Source organism: Schistocerca nitens, chromosome 1 (assembly GCF_023898315.1).
Source record: "Schistocerca nitens isolate TAMUIC-IGC-003100 chromosome 1, iqSchNite1.1, whole genome shotgun sequence".
In the NCBI taxonomy this organism is placed as follows: Eukaryota; Metazoa; Arthropoda; class Insecta; order Orthoptera; family Acrididae; genus Schistocerca; species Schistocerca nitens.
In genome coordinates, this window is record NC_064614.1 from 412,499,633 (window position 1) to 412,518,462 (window position 18,830).

Sequence of the window (18,830 nt, forward strand, 5' to 3'; positions counted from 1 at the left end):
GAATGCATGCCAGATGGCAGCACATCTGACGCCTGTGATCTTGTTACCTGTGTGCATTGTTGTAGCAGCTGCGTATACATTGTCGTTTAGTTTTGTTTATAGTACACGTTTATTTAGATTATCTATGCACAATGTCGAAGAAGAGAGGTGCGCAAACGGAACTATATAAAAGAAATGTCATAAAAGCTGCCAGAACGAAGGGAATTGGTTACGTGATCACAGTGGAATAGAAATTAATGCTGTAAAAATAGGACCTGATTGTGGGTAAGTTAAAAGGCTATGTGAATTAATCTCTTGTCTGTGTATTTTTTACTTCTTAGAGGTTCTCATCTGTTCTAAGTTTTATGGTACGTAAATATCATATGCATAATTTACTCTATCAAAAAAATTATTGATTTTACGTAAATAATTTTTTTGCAACTTTTTTACATTTCCTGACATTGGTATTCGTGTATTAATAGTTTCAGATGTAAGAAACTGTGTTTCAAGAGGATCTCTGAACATGAACAGATAGATATATTCACTAAATTTCAAGATTTTGAGAGTAAGAACACACAAGATGGTCACCTTGCAGGGCTGATCGAAAAAGAAGACGTGATACGCAGAAGACCCCGGAAAAGTGATGGCCAGCCTACGCCAAGAGCACTAAATTATCGATATCACGTGCTAACTGGAGATGCTGGGCGGGTCGAAGTGTGCAAAAAAGGCATTTTGTAGCCTTTTTGGCATTGCAAATGAATGTGTGCGAGGAATTTGTAACTGTGTGATAAATAATGTTCGCCCATGTGACAGTAGAGGATGTACTGTTTCAACCAATGCAACACCACAGGAAGCCCTATCGATAATTGAGGAGCATATTAAAACGTTACCTACGAAAATCTCACATTATTCAAGCAAAGAAATGTATTACTTAAGTCCTGAATTATCTGTAAAAAGTATGTATGAACTGTTCATGAAGTTATATCCTCATACCAGAGTGTCATATGGAATTTATTTAAGGGTTTTCATTGAGCGTTTTAACTTACACTTTGAGCGGCCTCAAAGGGCGGCCGCAAATCGATACTTGCTGCTCTTGTGAGTCACTTTCAGTGAAGATTAAAGAGTCCATCATTGTACGATACTGCAAAGCGTGTGGCTGTAGCGGAACTCATGGTACATAAAAGAAGAAGCAAAGAATTAAAGATGGATGCTGTTAAGGAGAAGTGTGCAGAAAATGAGCATGCAGTAGCATTGTGTTTCGATTATATGCAAAATCTGCAGTTGCCTAAGCTCCCACTACAGGAAGCTTTTTATTTAGGGCAAATTAACGTTAATGCATTCTGTATAACAGACCTAAAGAGCAACAAATCCAAGGTATATCTGTACCACGAAGGTACTGCCCACAAAGGCCCTAACGAAGTATGCTCGTTTTTGGTTGATTACATCAACACAGAGATATCTGATAGTGTTACTGAATTACACCTGTTCTCGGATGGGTGCCCTGTGCAAAATAAGAACAACACAGTGTTTAGGTTAATGAACTGCCTTGTAAGTTCTGGCAGATTCAAGGCTGTATTCCAGCATTTTCCTGTGCGTGGCTAATCATTTTTGCCATGTGATCGTACATTTGCTTCCATAAAGTGGGTGATAAGAAGAAAAGACAGAATATATTGTTTGTATGAGTATGTTCAATGTATGGTGACATCGTTCAAAAAACAAAATATTAATATAAAGCTTGTTACCACGGAAGAGATTTTGGGTTACAAAAAATGGTGGCCCAAAATTTATAAGCGATCCCGTTCGTCTGATGACAGTTATGGGACTAATGTGGACAAAAGCAGTAAAGTGAAATTCACAGTGTCCTCATTTATGAGCTTCCATCACAGTGAAATATTTCCAGGTAAAGTTGACTGTTACTATCATATTGATGGTCTCGTAAAACACCGCTTTTATTGCGACATTCATTACAGAGAGAACCAAAGTTGCCTTCAGAAATTGCATATAATAACAAAGTTGAAATCCATGTCAAAAAACTGAAAGATGTTGGACAATTAATGCAATATATTCCTGATGAGCACAAAGCCTTTTATCTGGAATTGACTGAGTGGCCTTCTGTGGACACTCCTGAAGATGATTCATAATAAATTTTTGGTGTAAAATAACCTGTATAGTGTAGTGTTAATCCTTCATTGTCCTGTTAGGTGAAATAAAAATTTAATTCCTAATGTCATGATTTACATCGTCATATCTTTAGTCCTTCCATACAGTGTGTGCATACATTAACAATATTTTTCAATTTCTCTGTAAAACAATATTAGGCAATGTACAAGTAATATTGTATATTAAATTTATACAGTAAAGTAATTTTTGATAACATAAACAAATGTTGATGTTAAAATGTCAGTCCAAAATGTTCATCCTGCAATAACAACATAAGTCCGTACAATTAAAAAAAATCGCTCATGCAAAGTTATTACATTTAAAGTACTTTGTTTTATTGTTAAAGCTTACCTAACATGCACAGTCGATATTAAAATTAATGGATTTACCCTAATGTCCGTTATTTAGCCTGTATACAGTTTTTTGCTTCTCCTGAAAAATTTACTTTTTTGGACTAATGTTGTTTTTACAATTACTGATTCATTTGTAAATGGTGTGAAGCAGTTTTTTCTGCTCCCTTTCCCTTTCGCAGCATTCAATCACATGCAATATGATTTTGCGAGTATCGCTGCGTAATACTGGTTTCCTTCTAACCGCAGGCCTACCGGTAGGGGTTGTTGGCGACTCCCGAGATGGGCTAGCAACTGCCTCTTCACTCATTCTGATAACGTTTAGCACAACTGCACAATAAAAACACGCAGAACAGTACAGCGCAAAACAATAACGAAGCAGACGACAATGGCTACCTTGTACAACACAGTCAGCTACGTAATGTTGGCAGCAGTCGAAACTGCGTGCCTACCGAAGCCTCCCGACGTTTACCGATTCAGGACTAGGGAGAGGTCTGCCATCTAAAAGTTTACACACTGTACATATGACTTTGCAGTGATCTTGTTTTGAAGAACTATAAATCATACAGGTCCTCATCCAGCATGTTGTCACATTGTATATCTCTAATGCAATCACCAGATCACTGTTGCCTTGGGGTTTTATTAATTTGGTGATACTTTTACTTGCCTATAATGGTATGGACCATTATCCACCACAACAAGAAATTGTGGCGGTAGGTTTGGAAGTACTTTTTTCTCAACCCATTTCTCAAAAGTCACAGAATCCATCTGCCAATAATAGTTTCCATGTGAGGATTTGGTCCAAAACTGGAGCTGATATTCCTCTAAAAACCCATTTTTTGAACCAGTGCTTCCAATAAACAGCATTGGGGGTAGTTCCCCACAAGTGATTTAAATCTACCTTTGATATGTTGGCAAAAATACATGTTTTAAGTCCATGGTAGGCATAAATCATCATTTGAAATCGTACTGAATGCTTTCTCCAGATATTATTTTGAAAAATTGCTTCAGGAGCGCATTCAAAGCATAGATGGTGGTGAAAACATACTTGAATGATCTTGAGCAAATGGTGAGCATTATGATGGATATGGAGCTTAGTGCCCACAGGATCATTGCAGCAAGACTGTGTATCGGAACATCCAAATTCACCAAAAATAAATGCAAAATGTACCTATTCACAAAAGCAGATAAAAATTCTGACTGATGTGTTCCTAAGAAACAGTCTCTCCTCCTTCCAAACAGACTATGTAAGCATAGAACAAATGTGGCTTGAATTCAAATAAACAGTGTTGAAGGCAGTTTAGAGATTTAAACCAAATAAATTAGTTAAGAAATGGAACTGGTACACAAAACAGGCCAGAACACTATTGCAAAAGCAATGAAAACATGCCAAGTTTAAAAGAATGCAAAGTCCCCAAGATTGACAATGTTTTAGTGAAACTTGGTGTGGACTTCCATACGATATGCTTTTAACAGTTTCAACAATAAAATTCTGCCTTGAAATCTAGTACAAGTGCAGATTCTGGTCATACGTAAAGTACACCAGTGGCGAGACACAAACAATACCTTCAATGCGCAATAGCAATGGTAATGTTACCAGTGACAGTATTACTGAAGTGGGGTTACTAAATACGGTTTTCTAAATTTCTTCACCAAAGACAATGAAGTAAATATTCTAGAACTCTAACCCTGAACAGCTGCAAAAATTAATAACTTAGAAGTAAATGTTTTCTGTGCAGCAAAGCAACTCAAATACTTAATAAAGGCCAGTCTTCCAGTCCTAATTTTATACTAATTAGATTACTTCCAGAGAATGCTGATAATCATATACAACCACTTGCTTGATGAAAGATCCATACCTAACTACTGGAAAGTTGGATAGATCATAGTAATACTCAAGGAAGGAAATATGAATAAGCCAATGAAATATGGACCAATATTACTAACATCACTTGCGGTAGGATTTTGGAGCAGATAGTGTGTTCAAACATTATGAATTACCAGTTTTAGATTTCCAGAAAGCTTTTGACACAGTTCGTCACAAAAGACTGCTAATCAAATAGCGTGCCTACAGAGTATCATCTTAGTTGCACTACTGGGTTCATAATTCAATGTCAGAAAGGTCAGAGGTTGTAGTAACTGATGGAAAGTCATCGAGTCACACAGAAGTGATATTTAGCATTCCCCAAGGAAGTGCTATAGGCCTCTGCTGTTCCTGATCTATCTATGCTATTTAGGAGACAATCTGCACAGTCCTCTATGATTGATTGTACATGACACTGTCATTTACCATCTAGTAAAGTCACCAGAAGGTCAAAACCAATTGCAAAATGGCATAGATTTTATATCTGTATGCCGCAAAAAGTCTACATTTACTCTTAGATAAGGATAAGTGTGAGAACATCCACATGGGTACTAAAAGAAATCCTCTAAACACAAGTCTAAGGGCAGTGTCAGTCATCTGAATACACAGGAATTACAATAACAAACAAATAAAATTTGAATGATTTCACAGAAAGTTTTGTGGGGAAGGCGAACCAAAGACTGTTTTATTTCCAGAACACTTAGAAGATTCAACAGGTCTACTAAAGAGACTGCCTACACTACTTTTGTCAGTCTGCTACTGGAATACTGTTGTGTGGTATATGTTCCGTAGAGGTAGGACTGATAGAGGACATCAAAAAAGTTCAAACAAGGGCAGCTCATTTTTTACTATCAAGAAATAAGGGAGATAATGTCACAGAAATGTTACCAATGGTGGGGATGGCAACCATTAAAACAAAGGCATTTTTTGTAGTCTTCACTGGTTTGCCTCTGGCTGGCATGTCTACTGTTTCTGCTAGTCACTGGTCTTCTTTCTGTGTCCATGAAAGATCAACTTTTGCAATTCTTAGCACAACAATGTGTTAATCCCTAGAACTTTTATTTTTTTCCTTACAGAGCTTCAGTCTTACACAGAAACAGAGAAGCAGTGCACACCAAAATAATCTGCATGCCATTACCCCTACTATTCACGAAGGATGTCATCAATTTTCCTTCAGGCCACATCGCATTAGGTTGGTCTTCACAGGAACCATACCTGCTGGCACCCAAATGAAATTCTCCATGTCTTTTATAAAAGTTTAAAGCCACTAGGCTGGTCCTCTTGAAGTGTGCACCAGCTTTGAGATTCTATATCACTACATTACCCTTAATGTGTTCTGTGCTCCAAATAAAACACAGAAAAATTAATGGGAGGCTAAACAGAACATCAGAATGCCAGAAACAAGTATTGAAAGCTGGAAGGATTGAATTAGTTCTCTCAGTAATGTAAAGAGTGAGGTAGGGCAAAGGCAGGCACGAACAATTGAAAGTACATTGGTGCATACGCTAACCCAATCTCTCTAACAGAGGGGCTTCTATGACAGAAATTGAAAACAAGTATTCAGTTATCACAAACGTAAAGGGTGACCAGCCAGTCAAAGAATATCTTTGAGTTCATTACACAATTCCATCATGAAATTTTTCTTGTAAGCTTTTCAAACAAGCTACCAGTGTGAGTTCTTGCAATGCCTATATGCCAATATAGCCTGTGCTTCTGGGTGAAAGCAGTTCATTCCAGTAAAAGATGCTGACAAGAGATGCCTTCAGCCCTCTGCTGAATAAACTGGTGTACGCACACCACCATATGATGAACAGGAAAGTGGGAAGCAAGAACGTGTGGGGTTGCTGGCAGAGTTCAGTTGTGTCTCTCTCTCTCTCATGACCGAGGCTCCAGCCAAAGCAGATGGCTCCCTGCCATCCACCTCTGTGCCTGCTCATCATGACCAGTCACCAGTCACATGAATGTCTACCACCTCCTCTCATATTCTCTTCATTTTTTTTTGACCAAATTCCTAGACCAACAAATAATTCTTACCGCCACCCCCAGTGCAAGCCCTTTCTGTCTTCTGAACACTTAACTATAGACCAAGTATTTTTATCTTATTTTGCCACCACGCTTCCGATGAATACCAATCCCAATCCGCATCCTGTACACAAAATAGTACAAAGCGGCAAAAGGACCACAGATGAGTCAGAGATCCTCGTGTGAGGATGACGTGCTTGTAGACAAGACTGGAAACAATCAGCGACAACCTTCCAATGCCAACAAGTTTCTGGTCCATCTAGAGGAATCTTTCCTCACCATCCAAAATCTTAACACACCCCTTGCCTCATTCACAGTAATTGAGGGAAAGTTTATCAACTGGTCTCAGGACTGATACACCTAATACTCTTTCTCCTGAACTTCAACAATTTTACACCAACATATTTCACTTCGTCTACCTCTACTCCACATGCCATCTTCTTCCATTCCATGAAATAACTTCAGTATGTCACTACAATGTTATCTATTAGTCTCTGTTCAATGACCTATGAATGCTCAGCCATTAGTAAGTGATTTGGGTCTCCCATCCAATGATATAAGAGCATTTAATGTTGTCAGTAAATGACATTCAGATACCTCTGTATAACTCTGTCTATGTTACAGAGTTGCTCTTTCATCCTCCACTTAGCTTACGGCTACTTGGCTTCAAATTTGGGTTATGGTGTGGTTCTTGAATGATTTTTTGAATATTTTGCTAGCATCTAACGCCTGTGTCAGTAATCTCTTTTCTACATTTCCACTGCTCCAAACTAAATTTGTGCAGCTCTGGTGCTACCTCAGTACTTATGAGTATTCCCAACTTTACTATTTTCACATTGTTTTCCAACTTGCGTCTATCAAATATGAGACAGAAAGACTCATTAATGGTATTTGTAGTGATACTGACCTAATTCTCGTAGCCTCTCTTCAGCAGCTCAGCTCCTGATCATCTCTAAGCTGAAAGTCTAAATGAGTGTAGGATGGTGTGTTTTCTGATGTGTGTGACACCATAATTTGAATTGCACTAACATACATTTATTCTTCACTAATTTCAGTTATTAAGAATGTTGACCAGTCTGTCACCTACTAAAATAAATTAGCGCACTGAGCGACATCAGCACCTGCACTACCTAACTGTCACAGTGGTGAAGTCAATTATTTAAATGGTGAAAGAAAACACAGTTCACGTTTTCATGTAAAAGCACAGTTCTCTATCAGTACTGTTCTCTAATAACTTATCACAAAAGAATACAGCACAGTAGCTCCATTAATTCAGTCCACAATGTGAAGCACCTTGTCCAACAATCACTTGTTTCGAGGAAATAACATTCCACACTGTCTCATTAATTACAAGAAAGTTCTGTTAAAATGGTTGTTAATTTAGTTTACAGTAATCAAAAGTCTTTAAAGATTAAAGTTCTTGAGTTTCACAGTTTTTGTTATGCATATTTTTTGCACACAGAATGTGTGTGACTCTGGCATTATCCAACGCACTTACTTGTGGGCTTTCTAACTGCAAACTGCCAATTTTGGTTGTCGTGTGACTACTTATAGATGGGCTAAGAAACTTATTTCGTAAGCAATTTTATGCTTTGAAAATGGTCTAGGTGGGATTTTACTGCTTTGGATGCACTACTAGAATTAATGTGATCTTGGCTTATAGAAAATGTTGCTGGTTAGAAATGTAGAAAAATAAATCTACCACCACCCTGCTATGACACATACTGAATTTCTTATACACAATGGTGCCGTTACCTTGATAGCTGCCACCCTTTCAGCACAAAAAGGTCCCTACACTATAGTTGTGACACTGTATCAGCAGGTGGCACATCTATAATGACTACTAGCCCCTCTCACAATGTGTATTTTATTTATTTACACGTCAAGTTCCATAGGACCAAATTGAGCAGTAAATCTCCGAGGTCATGGAACATGTCAGTATATGAAATTACAACATGAAAGTAACAACAGCTAAACATAAAATGCTTATGAATAAAAAAAAAGACAAACCGTAAGTTTAAGTAAACACAATCAACAATACAACAAAAACCAGCTTAATTTTTCAAGGAACTCTTCGACAGAATAGAAGAAGCGACCCAGGAGGAAACTCTTCAGTTTAAATTTGAAAATGCGTGGATTACTGATAAAATTTTTGAAATCTTGTGGTAGTTTATTGGAAATGGATGCACACCTTTCAACACAAGAGTTAAGAAAGTCCAATCCAAATGCAGGTTGGATTTATGCTGAGTACTAACTGAGTGAAAGTTGCTTATTCTTGGGAATAAGCTGATATTGTTTGAGGCCAATGTCAAAATACCGAGACTAGTGAACAGGGGTTGATTTCTGAGACAAAACTATCCTTTTAGAAACGGGAAAATAAGCAAAGTAGATTAATTTTCATGCCAAATGATCACTTACTTCATATACCGTTTAAATAGTAAAAATGACAGCATTAAGTCTTTGAACAAGATCCTGAACGTGGGCTTTCCACGACAGTTTACTATCTATCTGAACACCTAGAAATCTGAACTGTTCAGTTTCACTAATTATATGCCCGTTCTGTGAAATTAAAACATCAGGTTTTGTTGAATTGTGTGTTAGAAAAGGTAAAAACTGAGTCTTACTGTGATTTAGAATTAATTTACTACCAAGCTAGTGTCACCATCAAACAGAAATATTTTAGAGTTACCCATTATACTAGAGGGCACATCATTAATATAAATATGAAACAGGAGTACCCCCTATTTGACCACACCCCAAATCACAGCCATTCTCAACACTGTGAATAATGACCTTTTGCTGTCTGTTGTTAAAGTGGTGAACCAATTCTGAGCTACTCCCCGTATCCCGTAATGGTCCGACTTCTGGAGAAATATTTTGTGATCAACACAATGAAACGTCTTAGTTAAATCAAAAAATACGCCTAGCGTTCGAAACCTTTTGCTTAACCCATCCAGTGCCTCACACAGAAAAGGGAAAATAGCATTTTCAGTTATCAAACGACTTCTAAAGCCAAACTGTACATTTGATAGCAAATTGTGCGATATAAATTGATCACTTATTCTTACATACACAGCCTTTTCAATAACTTTAACAAACACTGATGGCATAGAAATATGTCTAAAATTGTCTACACTATCCCTTTCACCCTTTTTATAAAGTGGCTTTACTACTGAGTACTTTAATTGTTGAGAATCCTTAGCCTTCTGTGATTTGATTATTGACTCAATCTCCCCTTTGTCTGTATCTCAGACGAGCAATTCAGACATCAATGTTGGAAAGGCATTTGCCAAGAGAGTTATACGATTCCCTGTAGAAGCTAAATTTTTATTTAATTCATCAGCAATGCTCAGAAAATGTTTGTTAAATACTGTACATATATCAGATTTATCAGAAATGGAAATGTTTTTACTACGAACTGACTTTATGTTGTCAACTTTGTGCTGCTGACCAAGACACTTCCTTCACAACTGACCACACAGTTTTAATTTTATCCTGTGAATTTGCTATTCTATTTGCGTACCACATACTCTTTACCTTCCTAATAACATTTTTAAGCACCTTACAATACTGTTTGTAATGGGCTACTGCACACGATTGTGACTACTTCTAACATTTTGATATAATTCCCACTTTGTTCTACATGATATCCTTATCCCACTAGTTAGCCACCCAGGCTACCTTTTACTGCTGGAAATCCGTTTACAATGCTCTAATGGAAAGCATCTCTCCAAGAGCATGTAGAAGGTCTCATTCAAATCTCAAAATATTAATGACATAATTCATTCCCCGTCCTAAGTCAGTTAACCATGATTTTCCTAATATCCACAAACTCATTAACAAGCCAAAAAGAGGTAGCCTAACCTAGGACAGGAAGAATTTAAACCTATCCACAGTGACTGCTACAGCAACATTTTTCTGTGGGGTCATTCCATATCAAATCACCCAATAAAAAATAAATTTTACACCCACCACCTTAGATTTTCATGAAATTTGGCTCAAATGGTTCTAATACCATCCTGACAACACTTGCAAATTTTTTTGTTGTATCTCTTATAGTTTTTTTTAATAAATTTTTAAAGTTTTTATGTTTTGCGTTTTCCGAACCTTTGGAAATGGTAAATTTAGTTTGTATTCAAAACTTTAAAATTGCTTATCTTAAAAACTCTTTTAGATAACATCATGAATTTTTGCAGCAAGTTTATTTATTATACATATTTGAAGATAAAAATGATACTATTAAAATATATTAATATTTTCTATGAAAAAAAATTATATATATATTCTTTTTTTTAACAGATGTTTTGTTTTATACGAATTGCAATATCTAGAGTCTCAGACCTGATAGAATGCTCAATTTGTTTTAATTTACTCTTAAACATATAGGCTACTTGATAAAACAAAAATAATGATGGCTTTTTAACATGTTTATTAATTATAGTAGATTACATTAGAATTATGTACAAATATAGTGTTCTTACAACACTTATGTATAACCCAACTGATTGCTTGAAACATTGAATTTTTTGAGTAATTTTGTCTTTTTAATAAACATTAATGCTGATTCAAACTGTTTTTCCACTTCATCCAAGAGCTTTCAGTTCTTTTGATACAGTCTTTTTTGAAGTAATACATTCTTCCAGTGCCGCTTGATTGAGGTGCATCTACTACACACACTATGTGCTCCAAAGGCACTATGCAAAAATCTTCTCTTTCAGGCCAATAAAATGATGCAGCTGGTCCTGAAGGATGTAGAAATAGAATTTCTGCATCATCTTCATCATTGAATATTGTTTTTACCTGTCCAAAAGTACCAGCTACCATCATGATTTGCATGGTTCAACACGAACCCAATCAGAAGAAGAATGGAAAGAAAAGACTAAGGAGGGTTTTACACTATCTGTAGTCCTTCTAATTTCAAGGTTGTTTGTTGGAAGTGGTTTGAAGTTATGAACACTTCTTGTTCCAGGAATGGTTCGGGTTGCTGAAAAAACATTTTTCTAGTTTTAACCGTAGCAAATCAGATTCTTTTTTGTCAATAAAGTTAAAATGAATGTTTTCAATATTTTTTTCACAAAACTTGTACACATCGATTGCTGTCATTATTTGTTCTTCATCTGAAAGCTGTAGACTGGCTTTCCCTAAAATTCTTTTAACAGTTCCTCCTAGGCCATCACAAATTGACTTCCCATGACGTGTTGCAAAAAAAGAGTGTTGGGACTCAAATTAAAGTCTCTCAAGTGTTCAAATTTTTAAAACTGTTTCTATTTTTGTGCTGCCCACAACCATCTGTAAAGTAGTGAACTGAGTCAATGTCAGTATGATTTAATGACAGCCACTTTGTAATTTCTTTTTGTACAAAGTTAACAAAACCAGTGTCATGTTCTTGGTCATCACTAATAAAACAGTGGTTGGAAACAAAAACATTGTTTTCCTAATTTCCTAGGAAAACTCCAACTGGGTGTAGAGTACAACCACCTCTATTCCAATGGTAACTTTGGATCTCATTTTTTATAACAAAGGAATAATTTTCACTGAAATCCATCACAATAATTGCTGTTTTGGGTGGTGGATCTTCTTTCAATCTTTTAAAGGCTGCTGATTGGGATTTTGCTATAAACGAGTGCGGAGTGATCTTTTCCAATGACCTAACCAATAAAGAAATGTAATCTTCAACACTGATAGACTGTTTGATCATTTCTGCCCTGTCTGTGTTAACCCACTAACTGAATACAATTTCTTCTTCTAAATCATAATCTTCACTTAGTTTTTCAGTTAAGTACTCAGTTAGTGCAGCATTTGCAGGACAGCTGTCGCAATGATGTAGCACGCAGTTTTGGTTTTCCGTGTTGCACACAAGCATCTTAATTAGGTCTTTATAAGATTCTTCAATTTTCACAGCATCCAATAATAGTTTAACATTCTGGTGGATACTGCATACACGTACAGTGTGTGTGCCTGCAGCACCAGCAAGGATACACCATTTAGGTCTCAAGAAACAAGATTTTGAAAAATCCTACTTCTACCTCAGGATTATCCCATTTGAAAGAATAATAGAGTTCTCTCAAGTTACACAAAATGAGTCTTTTTTGCATGTACACATTTTTTTGAACACTTACTTTGTCTTTTGTTCCAGGTAGCACTCTGGAACTTTCATCCTTTTCATAAAAATCTGTTACAAGTCTTACTGTATTTTCAGAAAGAGTTTTACCTTTTTTTGGACCATGAGTTTCCAAAATACCCTTTTCAGATTTTAGCTTTCTAGCTTGTCGCACCATGTTCTCACTTACATTAAATTCTTTCATCACTTTATTTCGACTCCAAGAATCTGGAGCCAAGGTCAGAATCTGGATTTTTCTAGACCTCCAACAGATGACATCCTCTCTTTCATAAGAGAAATCATTACATCAAAATCCTTTGCTTTCTCAACCACACTTGTATCTTCTTCGTCATCATCAGAACTTGGTGCATCATATTTTAATGCTTTTGAAACCGCCTTTTTTGCAGTCTTTTCAATACTACTAACCTTCCTTTTAAAATAAGACCCTTTACTTTGTTCTGACAAGCCATGAAGCTTTATCGGTGTTAAACCTAAATTATCAAGAGCAATGTTTGTTTGTACGAGGGATTCATTTCTGGATTCCAATGATTCTAATTCAACCATGACTTCATCATCTGTTTCACTTTCATTGACTTCAACTCTTAATTTTTCCTCACAAAAGTTACTGTATGTTGAGCAAAGCTTTTGTCCAGGTTTTATGCTACTATTTTTTGTCAGTAATTGTTTAGAAAGATCCAAGCCTACACTTCTCAACGACTTTTGATGGACTTTTTGTGTTTTTTTTTTTAGTGGGTCTACACATGTTTGATACTTTTCAAAAACATTTAAAAAGTAGTAGCTGTGGTGTGAACATATATTCTTAAATTCACACAGATTAATTCCAGATCGCAAGTGGATCAAATTTTTTTCTTCCTCACTCAATTTAGGTACCGGTTGTAACTTTTTTGAAGGTGTGTAGGTTGTTTGGAAACAGTCAGATTTTTTAAATAACCCTACGTTACAGGTTTGAATATCTGACATACTGATTTCACTTTTGGTCTGATTACTGTTCTGGTTACTTTTATAGGATATTGGAAAAGAATCTCTGTAAACTAACAGTACTTACTGAAAGTTCGAATAAACTTAATAAAATACTATCCAAGCACTATTTAACACTGTAATAATTTTTTACTTCAAAACACAGGTATAACAAAACAAAATCCAAGCATACATTGTTACTCCAAGAAGACAAAAACTTATTTTTGGTGTCTGAGTCACTTGGTACTTTTTATTTTTAAAATATAATTAATATTATTTAAAAAATTAGATAACTATTGAACAGGTTAAAAAGCCAACGCAATTTTTCTTTTATCTAATAGCCTATACAATTAAGAGTATTTTAAAACAAATTTGAGCTTTCTATCAGGTTTTTGTAAAACTAAACAAGATAAAAAAACCAACTACTACTTGTAATTTTTTTTCATTTGGAAGATTTTAATATATCTTTATGGTAATTTTTTTAACATTTAGATATAATACACAAACTTATTCCAAAATTTCATACTGATATCTTGAGTATTCTTTAACATACAAATTTTTTTAGTTGTGAGGACACATTTAAGTTACGATTTCCGACTGCTGAAACAACGCCAAATCTAAAAACTTTAAAAATTTATATAAAAAAACTATAAGAGATAGAGCAAAAAAAATTTACAAGTGCTTTCAGGATGATAAAAGAAGTAATTGTACCAAGTTTCATCAAAATCTGACATGGTTGGTGTCAAGGCCTGGGTGACTTGACATGGAATGACCCTGTCGCCTGGAAAGAAAGTCATTCCTCAAAAATGGTATTTTGCCCCCCCCCCCCTCTCTCTCTCTCTCTCACACACACACACACACACACACACACACACACACACACACACACACACACACACACACACACACACACACACACAATCTTTGCTCAACATTGTTTAATATTGGCCCCAGCCTTCTCTGTATGGATTATTTACCTGTAAAAGACTCACCTGAATACTTATCACACAGATTCATGTGCTGCTACTTATTCCAACTCTGTCAATGGCATAACGTGCCTAACAACAACATGCAAAACTGCTCGCAAAAGCAGCAAAGTCATATTTCAACATTGTTCATTCTTGGACTACTTCACAGTTTTATGAGTTAGCGTGACCACAAACCAATTTTCCACTCATGAAAAGCCTCTGCTTGACTACTAAGTTGCACAACATGCTACCCACAACAACAATGACAACGTTACTTTAAAAAATTGAGCATAAGGTATGCATTGGAACCCTTTTGCATAACATATCAAAAACTTGACAATACTAAACCACAGTGAAACAACAAAAGTTTTCACCACTGATGCAACTGCATGCCATGACTTTATAATACGTGGTAACATCCAGCCAGTGAGAATGAGGAGGCATACTCTCTCTCCGAGTAGTTTCGTCTGTGATTTTGTAGTGTACAATTGTGTATTGATAAATGCACTATATCGTGTTGACTAAAGGTGTTATATTTTGTACCTACAGTGTACTTATTAACTGCCACTATTATGGACCAGAGTTCCACAAGTACCCAATCTATAAAAAGAAATGGTTGACACATTCATTACCTTCATCAACTAATATTCAGTCTGTTGAAAGAAAAGGAGGGGGTGGGGGGAAGGGATGAGCAGTACTGTGATCTTCAATACATACTCCCATCTCCACTTAACAGATATAGATGTAGTATGTAACAATCTAAGCTACCTCCGACAATAACTAAATTACACTGTTAAAAATACACATAACATTAGAACTGAAACATAAAACAAAACCATCACAGGACCAATTTTTTAATATATGCTGTTACAAGAAAATACTGGTGGCCCCGTTGTTCATTAGATGTAAAATTTTAATCCCAATACATTTAATTGCACCACTTCAGTCATGTGAACAAGGTACAGGATATTTTGAAATACTTGTTTGGAGTCATTTTTCGTGAATGAACAGAATACAAATGGGAACATGTAACAAGGAACCTGGATAGCCTGTGCTGTACATCATAAAATCATTTTTGAAGGTAGTAAATGCAGAGGTTTACAACAGTAAAACCGTGCAATCAAACTACAAGTTTAGGGCAGAAAAAGCTCTTAGAGTGCTTGACTGCAACATAGCACTGAGGTTTAAGTGCTAGACTTGCAGGCAGAGGGAACACAACTTAAATCCTTACATTATTTCAATTTTATATGGGAGTTTATTAATTAAGGATCCTACCAAGGTGGTTCTTTAGGAATGGGCACAGCCATTTGTTTTACTTTAACATGTTTAGATAGCCAGCAAAATCTTGTAAGTAATGTTCTTGTTCCCAATGGAACAATTAATGCAAGTTATTTCTTTACTGATTACTCCACACTGCTAATTTTATAATTCCCTGATTAAAGAAGAGTAGGTCTTACTTTGCAGTAAAATCACATCTGTTCACATGGAAGTGCTGTGATGTACACTTCAGTTTTATATTACGATGGGAATTTGCTTACAACTACGAACGTCTATACACTTTTCGGTAGTATTGCCAACACAGATAATGTTACTAACTTCCCATGGCAGAACAATACAAGCAAAGCACTGTTAAAAAAAACATGGCCCATGTAACACTAGCATAGGGCAAGGGTTGGATGAGAAAGCAGCAGCGCTTTTTGTAATGTGCCGTTTTCACTATCTCTATCAATATTATATAATGTCCACACACAAACAAATTTGGAAATAACGGCGGTATATGATTCTACGGCGAATCTATCTGCATTAAAGATCTGATTTCCCGATATATTACTGAATCGGTCCATATCCCTGAATGTAACCTGGAATTAGACTTCGGAATTTGAAATTTTACAGTGGTGTAATGAAGGCTACTGATACTATAATCACTTACGGATATCATGGCAACAATACTCAATGGCATCTTTCTAGCCAGTCATAACCACAATGTCATCACTGATCACAGTTTACACTAACTGCAAATCATACATTGACAACAGCAGAAACTAATTCTAATTTACATATGAGCTACCTGACAGGTTCAACGAAGTCATAATTTTATCCCAGTCAAATGTATATTGCTCCGTTAGGCAGGATGCAGTCCGCACTGCCGAATCCTCACTCTGTCTACTCTCAACAAATATGTAATGTACATTCGGTGACAGAAATGTTTCCATGTGACTTATCCTGTCCGCAACTTCCTCGATTTTTACATTCATTGTCAAAACATCAACACTTTTCATATGAAACCGTACAGTGCATACTTTCCACTTAAAATCAGTCACGCTCAAACCAGAATTTATTGTCTCTGCCACACTTCAGCACTTTTTTAAAACTGAAACTTCTACTAACAGTTGACCACAGAACATCATAATTAGAAGTTACAACGCGTCTGACATCCCAACACCAACAAGACAACAACCAAATTATCGACACTCTCTCGTTGAAGATCGACACCACAGTCTAACATAACAGTCGCGACACTTCGTCCCGATTTTTTGCCTTCAGCGCCACCAGCGCTCCAAGCGGCCGGTAGGTTGAACTGTGAGTTTGGCGCGATCGTGAAAGCGAATAGTGATTGTTTATTTTGATTTATACAATGGTTTTTACCATCGGGAGCGTTTGTAGCGCAATAAATTGCAGCAGCAATAGGCAGAAGACACCGCAGCTGTCTTTTTTTAGGTTTCCTAAGGATACTGAGAGGTATATACCATCATGTTACTAAACTGTATCGTCAGGATTCACTTGCAAATGTATGTGTATAAATGATGAATGTTTCGTGTTAGGAGCAAAAAAATGGCTAGTTAATAGCAGACGAGAAGACCTTATGAAGAAAGACCCGGTTTACCTGTATAATAATACTAGGTTTTGTTCGCTACATTTCGAACAAAACCAGTTCATGAACTCAGACAATAACAAACTCGCCTGGAATGCAGTACCCACACTGTTTGACATTCCAAATAAGCCACCTCAACTGACGATGAAAAGGAAACTGCCACAAAGATTTGACAGTCAATATAAAGCTGTAAAACAGTCCAATGACACAGAAGCAGCCAGTTCAACTCTCCATGTATTAGTGCCAGATTCGTGAGAATAGTCAACACAGACCTACATTGACGATGAACTGGGTAGATTAAGTGCAGCTGTTCGTGTCTTACAAAAGCGTGTGAAATGTCAGAATGTGCAGATCGCTAGACTTCGAGCGAAACTATTATGGGACAAGGAAAGTGCCTACGGACAGATTGTTTGAAAATTATTCAAATATTTGGTTTTTCGTGAAATGTAATGTAATCAGCTCATTATAATGTTTTCAGCATATTTCTCCCACTATTTGTCAGTTGCTTGTCACACTTAGAATAATAGAAAGATGAAGGTCGTACTTGTGGCAACAGGCGACAATGACAAACACAGTAGGCCTACAGAACGATAAACGAGCTGTTCATCGCTTTTGCATGTAGAGGTACATGTCTCTGCTTCTTACATGTGAATCTGTGTGTTTATATTCTTTTGATATCAACGTGGTAAGCTGCAATTCTGTCCAATGTCACAAGTGTTTCTTCACGAATGTGTTGTAGCTTGCCACTCTATTCATGGTTTTTGTCCATACTTGCGCTTGTTTTAGAATCATTTTTAGAAACATATATGCCTTCTGATACTATACAAACTCCTGGATGCAAGAAAATAACCCGAATAATTCGGAAATTACGTAGGAAATGGATGCAAACAAACATTATGCTTACGACGCGTCTGACGTTCACCTTACCTGCCGCTTCGAGCGCTAGTGTCGCTCCATCTTTCAAACGGCAACAACTTTTACAGCAGTGAGTATCGCGACTGTTATGTTAGACTGTGATCGACACCGCGATTGCCAGGCCACACTGAGTAATGCAAGTTTATCAGTCCATCATCTCGGTTTGTTGTTGAGTTATTTAACCCTTTTGACGGGACTGAAAATTCCCTTGCCCTTTCCGGCGTCATTAACCACCGACGAAGCAATTGCGACCTATCTTTCTGACAGCAGTCGTATGAAACTCGCTAGCCGCGATCGTACAAAGTCTCTGCTCACAGGAAAGAGGAAACAATGGACTGTATTATGTCTATGTAGACGATTTCGCCAGGTGAATTGTAGCGGCTTGTTGGAGTAAAAAGCAACGGAAGGAAAAACATGTAACGACTTTTGTCATTATACCTTATAACAATTCTACAGGTGAGACAAGTAGTTCTTCTCTAGAACCAGGCCAATCTAAAGTGAAAGTAAAATCCTCAAAATAAATAGAAGATGGAACGAAGCAGATGCTATGACAGAAATTCCGAAATATGTCTTTCCTGAAGGTACATATAGTTCAGGTTTTTTTGTTATTTATTTGATTAGT

The 18,830-nt window shown here is 36.5% G+C and overlaps 1 protein-coding gene across 4 annotated transcripts in view; it reads right to left on the reverse strand.

Annotated features, from left to right (window-relative positions):
- Nucleotides 1-16,929, reverse strand: part of LOC126249780 (endoplasmic reticulum membrane-associated RNA degradation protein-like) — an 89,472-nt gene extending 72,543 nt beyond the window's left edge. For 3 of the 4 annotated variants that reach the window (XM_049951474.1, XM_049951481.1, XM_049951465.1), the window contains exon 1: nucleotides 16,490-16,929. In XM_049951474.1, coding sequence (XP_049807431.1) covers nucleotides 16,490-16,700 — 211 coding nt within the window. In that variant the 5' untranslated portion in view covers nucleotides 16,701-16,929. Of the gene's footprint in view, nucleotides 1-15,878 lie in introns of all 4 variants that reach the window. The other variant, XM_049951489.1, reaches the window with a different exon arrangement.
- Between the last annotated feature and the right edge of the window lie 1,901 nt (nucleotides 16,930-18,830).